Consider the following 7686-nt stretch of genomic DNA (forward strand, 5'->3'; position numbering starts at 1 on the left):
GGGCAGGGGCAGGAGGCAGGAATGCACCTGTGAAAACAGAATGTTGGTGACTGGGCCACCCCCCTTCCTCTCCGCTAGTGACCTGGATGAGGAAAAGGGGCCTTGGAAGAGGAGGCACAGGTAGCAGCGCCCACGTGAGGCCCAGTCTGTCAGCATACCATGCCCCCTCAGCCCTCCTGACCACCTCAGAAATCCTCTGCCCCCAAAGCAGCCCCTTCCCTGCTTCAGAACCCCAGTCCCTCTGTCTCTCATTTCCCTCTCCTCCCCATCCCTCCCACCTATCTCCAAAATAAAGAAACCAAAGGTGGACACAAGTGTGAATCTTAAATTATTATTTCTTCCTGTCACTTACACCCGAGGTGGGGGGCAGGGCAAGGGGAGGGGAACAGGAGAGGGGGGATTGCCTCCCCCCCACCCCGTAAGGCACTGAGTGGAGAAGCCGCAAGGGGGGAGGGGGGAGGCCACATTGTCCTCACTCCCTGGGGCTAGGCCCCAGGTCTCCTCAGCCCTGGGCTCTCCCATCACCTGAAATGCTAAGACGAGGCCCAGGGCAACCCGACCTCCCCCTACCCCAATATATTACATCATCACTTTTTAAATAGATACAAGGACTGGTCCCGCTACCCCCTCCCTGTGACCCCCCCCCACTATTGGGGGTACCTGGGCAGCTGTGCAAATGGGCATGGGGGTGCATGGGGGGGGCGGGAGAGCACCGGGCCCCTGAACCTGCCCCGTTTAAGGAAGGGGAAGAGCCGCCAGGCCAGGGAGGGTAAATAGTGCAAGGCAGAGCCCAGGCAGAATGGGGTCCAGCACCCAGCAAGGAAGGTGGGGAGGAGATACCCCCACCCCCAGCATAATTGGGTAGTTAAAAATCTGAAACTAGATTTCAACAAGACCAACAGAAAAGGCTATGTACAGACCGGGGGTGGATTCAATCCTAAGGGTAGAGTGAGGGGATTACTCTCCCCGACCCAAAAGGAAGCCCAGCTGGCAAGGGTCTGGGGAAAGGATCCCTTTCCCACAGGTCCGCAGCCCACCTTCCTTGCGGCCAAGCAAGAAGCTATTTGCCCCGGCCTTGGCAAGGGGGCGCCGCTCACCAGCTGGGGTGGTGGAGGCTGAGAGAAGACGGCTCGCTGGAAGTGGCCGCCAGGGGCGCTCGCCCGCGCAGGGCACAGCCGCCAGATGGCGCCGGCTCGCCCGTTCTCCGCAAGGCTGCCCCCAACCCCTCACCCTGTCCCACACCCTGCACCGCGCCAGCCCGGGGGCGGCGTGAGTCAGGGGCGGCAGCAGTGTCGGCGGCTCCGGCTTGCACCTGGGCGGGGAGGAGGAGAAGAGGGTAGGCCACCGCCCGGCCCGCCCTGCCCTCTGGCCCCGGGGAGGGAGCGGCGGGAACAAGACATTCCCTGCCCAGCGACTCGGGAGGGGAGGGGAGGGGAGGAGAACCAGCAGCAGCTCCCGTAGTTGGGCGGGGCCCCTCCCGCTGCCCCCAGGGGCGGGCGAACCAATCAGGCCACCCCGCCCCCTTCTCCAGGACCCCATGACTCAGCGCTGGGAGCAGGGCGGAGGGGGACTAGGATGGCTCCTTCCTTACAGGCCCAGTCCCCCAGTCTTTCAAGCTTCTACCTTGCTTTCCCCCACTTACCCTTCCTTTGCCGCCCCCCTTTGCATAATTCACTGCCAGGAAAAGGGAACAGAAACCAGGAAGGAGGGGTCTCGAAAGGGAGGGGCAGTCCTTCACCCCCTTACACAGCCAAAACCCCAAGGGGCATGGGGGCAGGGCAAGGCTTTGGTCCCAAGCCCCCCACCCCCTAGAAACCCGCATAGCCGAAGAGGGACCCCACAAATCAGAAATACATTATTGCTTCTACTCCCCAGGAGCAGCTGGGGACAGGGACCCCACCTTTACAATGGAGCTGTAAATATATACATAATATCGTATGTATCACTCCTTGGGAGAGCACCCCAATCTGGGGAGCCTCTGCCCCAAAACCTTCTCAGCTTGGAACTGGAATGAGAGCTCTGAGGGAAGGGCCCAATTTCCGATGCCAGGGAGGCTCAGTGCCCGGACCCCAGCGCCGTCTGCTGCACACTCCCGCTGCTCAGCATGGGCGTCCCGGCCCCGTGCTGCTCCAGCTCGGCCACTCGTCCCTCTTTAAGAGGACTCCATGGCACCTTCAGCCTGAGGTGTGGTGGGTGCCCCCTCCTCCTCATCGTCATCAGGGGGCCCCGGGGTGGAGACTGGGGGCCCAGTAGGGGCTGGCTCCTCCCAGAATCGAGCCAGAGAGAGTCGGAAGTTGTCCAAGTGGCCATTGGAGAGGTCGAGGCCAGCAGGGGTCGGGGTGGCGGCAGAGGGCAGGGGGTAGTGAGGGGGCGCATCGTCCTTGCGGCGCCGCCGGGTGCGCACCTCCAGGCAGTTCTGGCCTTTGAGGTGGCGCTGCAAGTGGTCCTCCTTGGCGAAAGCCTTGTGGCACAGGTGGCACTCATAGGGCCGGTCCCCTGTGTGCAGGTGCATGTGGTTCTTGAGGTCATAGCTGTGCAGGAAGCGGGCTGGGCAGTGCGAGCATGAGTAGGGGCGCTCTCCTGTGTGCTTCCTCATGTGGATCTTCAGCTTGTCATTCCTGGCACAGGCAAGGGGGAGGGGCAAGGAAACGGTTCAGGATGCGATCCCTGGGTCATCCTGGCCGGGTTCCCAGGCCTCGTCCCACTCCCGTCCCCCACCATTCATTTCCCTATTACTGCCCCAGGAGACCCTTGCTGACGTGCCTGCAGCTTAACTGGGCCTGGCCACCACCCACTCTGCCTCCAGCACAGCCACATCTTTCATGCCCCAGACCTACCTCCCTTGACTTTCTTTCTCCTGGTCTCCCTCATCTGGTCTCTCTCCTCACCCTGGGCATCACCACCCCAGTCCCTCCAGGATCACCTGCCTCCATACCTCGGGTCTCATAATCCCTTCCTCCCTCCCCCTCGACATGGCCCCTGCTGCACCCCTTCCCCACTGGTGCTCACCGGGTGAAACGGACACCGCAGACTTCACAGGCGAAGGGCTTCTCACCAGTATGGGTCCTCATGTGGCGTGGCAGTTTGCCAGCCCCGTGGATGATCTTGTGGCAGACCGGGCACTCCTGGGGCATCTGGGAGCGGCGTTTGCGCACTAGCTTGTCCTGGCCATCTAGGCCTGGTGCCAGGGTGTCCTGGTGTAGGGAACTCAGGTAGGCCATCAGGTCAGGATCGATGGCATCCTCATCTGAGCCCAGCTCCTCTGGGGACAGCGGGGGCCCGCCACCCTGCGCCAGCCCATAGGCCGGGGGATATGCCAGCTCCTCCTCTTCTTCCTCACCCTCATAGGCCTCATAGCTCAGGGGCCCCTCACGGGGTGAGGCAGTCCCTGTGGGAGGGCTGTAGCTGTCCCCCAGCCTACTGCCCCCGCTGCTGCCCACTCTGCCTGCCGCCTCCTCCTCCTCCTCGTAGGTCAAGGGATGGGTGGGCGCTGTGGGCACTTCAGGCACTAGGTGGTTTGCCCGGGCCCCCTTGGTCTGCAGGAAAGCTTTTCGTGGCTTGCGGCTGCGGCGGGCGACAGGCCGAGGGGGCGGCGGCGGCGGCGGTGGGAGGGGCACCTGTGGAGGGCTGTCTTCACCGTTGGGAACTCCCGAGGCTGAAGCTGTGGCTGTGGCGAAGGCCTCCAGGTACTGGCGAGCTCGCTCACAGTCGTCCTCGTCAGGGCTGGGAGCTTCTAGTCCGCTCCCCTGCAGAATCTCCATGCAGGCAGCGATGACACACGGGATCTCCAGCAGCCGCGCAGCCTGGAGCACTGCCGGCATGTTGGCGCTGCTGGTGGTCAGTGTGGCTGTATAGGCAAACTCGAGCAGGGCACCCAGTGCCTCCGGCCCCACAAAGTCCAGCTCACACACGCCGGCCCCTGCTCCCCCGGCAGCCGCCCCGCCGCCCCCAGCGCTCAGGACCGCCCCGCCACCGCCCTCAGTGAAGAGCTTCTTGAAGTAGTGGCTGCAGGCAGCCAGCACAGCCCGGTGGGTGCGGTATTCAAGGCCCTGTGTCCGGATGGTGAGGTCACATAGGTGGCCCAGCTGGCGCTGCTCATTGAGGCAGCTCAGGAGCTCACTGCTGTGGTCTGGGAATGGAATCCCGATCAGGTCGTCCTCGGGGCTCCCCATCTTCTCCTGCAGAGTCAAGTAGAGAGGGAGGTTAAGAGCGCTCAGCCCTGCAAGGTGGTCCAGGGAAGGGATATATACCAAAGTTGGCCAGGTGACTACAGACTACTTAGACGGTCTTCTAAGTACTTTACACCCACTTCATCTTCCACAACCTTCTAAAGTAACAGTTATCATTCATTTCACAGACAGGAACCTGAGGTGCAGACAGATGAAGCGACTTTCTATGTTAAGTGCAGAAGAGGTTCAAAGCCAGGCGATGGGCCCAGGGTCCGTGTTACTAAGCACTGTGCACTATTCTGCCTCTGTGAGAGCAGGAGCCCTGCCTTTCTGGCCTTTCCTAGAGACCCGTCTGCTTCACCTGCCCCATTCCCCATCCCTTTGGAAGAAGCACTGGACTGGGAGAAAGGATGCCTGGGTTCTGGTTCAGGCTTCATGAAGAATTGGCTGAAGGACTCTGGGTGGCTCTGGCAGCCAGCCTCAGTCATCTGAAAAGTGGGGTAACAGCCTTTGTGATGGAACCTCCTCTCAGCCCAGAGAGAGGCCAATGAGAGAGTTCAGATTCACATTGCGCCAAGGACTGTTCAAGGCAAGGTCAGGTGCTTTAACTTATGTTATCTCCCTAAAGCATTTGGTGTACAGTAAAACACTATGCAAACCTGAGAGGTGGCTTCCCAGCACCCTCCTCCTCCTCCTGACCCATCCACTAAAAGTTCATCTCCCCTTCTAGATCCCCCCTTCTAGAGGCCAAAAGGGAAACACAGCTCCCAGCATCCCTCCCCCCACATCCTCCCCTCCCCCATGGGGCCAAGGAGCAGCCACCCTTTGCTGGGGTGTCGCTGGCTGGCGCGGGTGCTTCCTGCCCCGCACCGATAAGCATCGTCCCCGCCCCCTCTCCCACTGCCAATAGGCCAAGTTCCAGTCCCACCCCTCCCCCACTGGGCTACCACCACCATCTCTCCCTCCCCATTCCCATCCAGTCAGGAGAGTACCCCCTCTCCAGAGGACCATCTTTCATCCTCTATGCTTTCCCCTCCAAGGCAGAGCCACAGAAGGTGCAGAGCTGCCAGCAATCCTGAGGCTGGTGGAGGGGAGGGGAGGGGTGGGGTAGTAGAGGGAGTCTGGCCTGGAAGTGGGGAGATCTGCTTTAAGTCCTGGCTCTGCTACTATCTTTTTTTTAACCATACCATTAATATTTATTTATTATTATTTTTTAACATCTTTATAAGTATTCTGCTGCTATCTTGCTGAATGACCTTGGGCAAGTCATTTCTCTCTGTGCTTCAATTTCCTCACTGTACAAGGAGGGGCTGGGAATGGATGCCCCATGGGCTCAGCCCTTCAGCCCTGACATTTGGTGGGTCTGGAGCAACTGGAGACAGAGTTGGGGCCTGGAAAGAGCTGGGCTCTGGAGTCATCCAGGCTTGAGTTTGAATCCTCAGTCTGCGGCTGATTAGCTCTGTGACCTTAAACAAGTGATTTAATCTCTGGACCTCTTTCCTCATCTCTAATATGGGATCATTCCACCTGACTCCTAGGGCTGTGGTGAAGGTTAAATGAGACCGTGGGTGGCACAACGCCTTAACACACACAGTAGGGGCTCAATAAATGTTCTGGCCTTGGCAAGGAGAAACAAGGCCTCACCTAGAGGCAGATTCCACTACACAGATGGTCTCTGCTGGGAAACAAGTCTGTCTCCCTCCCTCAAATCACCCCAGGAAGTCAGGTTACTACTAGCTATATGACCTTGGACCAGTCACTTCCTTTCCTGAGGAGGCCTGTTTCCTCATCTGTAAAATTAAAGACTGACCTAGATGATCCTTAGGGCAAGTCCCACTGACATTTTGTCAGTGTCTTCTCTGCCACTCCCAACAGCTGCTCAGTGTTGGCCATTGACAGGGAAGATTTTGGGAGGGGGGGTTGGAGGAGTCAAGGGCTACAGGTTTCCTCTTGAGGACACAAGAACTGCATTGTTTCTGCCTGCCTCCCTGTCCCAGCACCAGAACGCCTGCGCGGAAGCCATGAGTGAGCAGCACCCATGTGGCTCATAAGCCACAGCCAGACACCCTTAGATAGCCCACCCCTTCCCACCTTAAGTCTCCAAATCACTTCTCTCCCTAGGGGCCAAGCAGTCTGGGAGCACTCCCAGTTTCCTTTGGTTCTCCTACCTGTACTTTACAAATAGTACAAGAGGCAAATGGCCCCAGGACTTAGAAACAAACAAAATCGGGTGGGCAGCAGCAGTGGCCACTCAAGCAGCAGTGGGCTCCCTCCTGGGACCAAGCAAATCCTGTCCCTCCTGAGGGGGATGGGTGGGGCTGTCCTCGATGTCCATTGGCCCGGAGCTGGGCACCCGCAGGCACGTGGCTAACCCCATCCCTCTCCCTCCTTCCCTCCACACCCCACCCATTCCCGCTGCTAAGCCCGCCTCCCTTCTCCCACCCCAGGGCCGTCTCCGAGGCAACTTGGTGTGGCGGGTGCGCTGATTGGCTGACCCCGCTGTCAGGTCACAGGCTCTGGCTGGTTCACGATGCAACTCACTCAGGGCTCGGGCAGGGGTGGGTGTTTAACCCGTTGGGCCTAACCCTGTGGCCACGAGGTACCAATAAAGGAAGGGAGAGGCAGAGGACACACGTGGAAAGGGGAGGTGTTCACATGGTTCTCTAGCTTCTGGGAAACTCCCCTAGCCCTTACCCAGGGCTCTGGCACCCATGCTAACTTAGGTGCCACCTGGAACTAGGCTGGTGCCAACCAGGCCAAGGGGATACTCCTAGCCCCATCATCTGGGAGGGGTTGCTGGGGTGGAGGCTTCCCCCTTCTTTCTGCCAGGGTGGGGCACTGGTGCCAGGATGCCCACCCCACCTTGGGCACCCTTCCCACCTCTGTATCCCAGAGGGCCCAGCCCCCCGACGCCCATAAGTGTCCCCACCCAGCCTGGCATGCCCCCTCTTGCTAAGACCTTGTGGGCATGGGCGTGTGTGGTGGCTGGGGGGGCAGCTGTGCCAGGGAGCCAGGCAAGGTCTGTTTGGTCTGTTTGCCTGGTAGGGGGAAGAACTGGGGGCCCCACCCCATCTCTCCCCACTTTCCCACCACCCCCCAGGCTCCCCTCACTGTCAGGCCTGCTAGACCGGCCAAGCCGGTGGGCAGCTCTCTTGAAACTGGGCCCTGAGTCAAGCTTGCCCCATCTTTGGTGGGGGGAAGACTTTGGGGTTAGAAAGGTGGGAGGGGGCAAAGGGGGGAGCCCCTATCACCTACCCCTCAGTGCCCAAGGGCACTTGCCAAGGTGTGTCCATCACCAAGAAACCAAAAGGTAGAGGGCACTGGCCCTGGCATGGGAAGGAAAAGGAGGCTGGAACTCTTTCCAGGTGCTGACCTCCAGCAGTGTCCAGTGCAGGGCTGGGGGCACCAGGGCCAACACTGCCTGCTCGAGCCAGCTGAAGAGCTGGGATATGAGGCCCTGAACAGGGCAGCTGAATAAAGCTGGCCCCACTTCCCTACACCCTGGGGATTAGGGGAG

General features: G+C 60.0%; 2 protein-coding genes across 4 annotated transcripts in view; one reads left to right on the forward strand and one right to left on the reverse strand.

Annotated features, from left to right (window-relative positions):
- Nucleotides 1–293, forward strand: part of DCST2 (DC-STAMP domain containing 2) — an 11769-nt gene extending 11476 nt beyond the window's left edge. Inside the window, 3 exon segments of the mRNA XM_024748247.1 lie at nt 79–155; nt 158–214; nt 217–293. Of these exon segments, the coding sequence (XP_024604015.1) occupies nt 79–155; nt 158–214; nt 217–293 (211 nt within the window).
- Nucleotides 294–322: 29 nt separating this feature from the next.
- The window catches only part of ZBTB7B (zinc finger and BTB domain containing 7B), a 15854-nt gene continuing 8490 nt past the window's right edge, over nt 323–7686 (reverse strand). For all 3 annotated transcript variants that reach the window (XM_024748146.1, XM_024748147.1, XM_024748148.1), the window contains exons 2-3: nt 3010–4178; nt 323–2618 (exon numbers count right to left, since the gene is read on the reverse strand). In XM_024748146.1, the coding sequence (XP_024603914.1) occupies nt 2153–2618; nt 3010–4172 (1629 nt within the window). In that variant the 5' untranslated portion in view covers nt 4173–4178 and the 3' untranslated portion in view covers nt 323–2152. The remainder of the gene's footprint in view (nt 2619–3009; nt 4179–7686) is intronic.

This window comes from Neophocaena asiaeorientalis, unplaced genomic scaffold (assembly GCF_003031525.2).
Source record: "Neophocaena asiaeorientalis asiaeorientalis breed wild unplaced genomic scaffold, Neophocaena_asiaeorientalis_V1.1 scaffold76, whole genome shotgun sequence".
In the NCBI taxonomy this organism is placed as follows: Eukaryota; Metazoa; Chordata; class Mammalia; order Artiodactyla; family Phocoenidae; genus Neophocaena; species Neophocaena asiaeorientalis.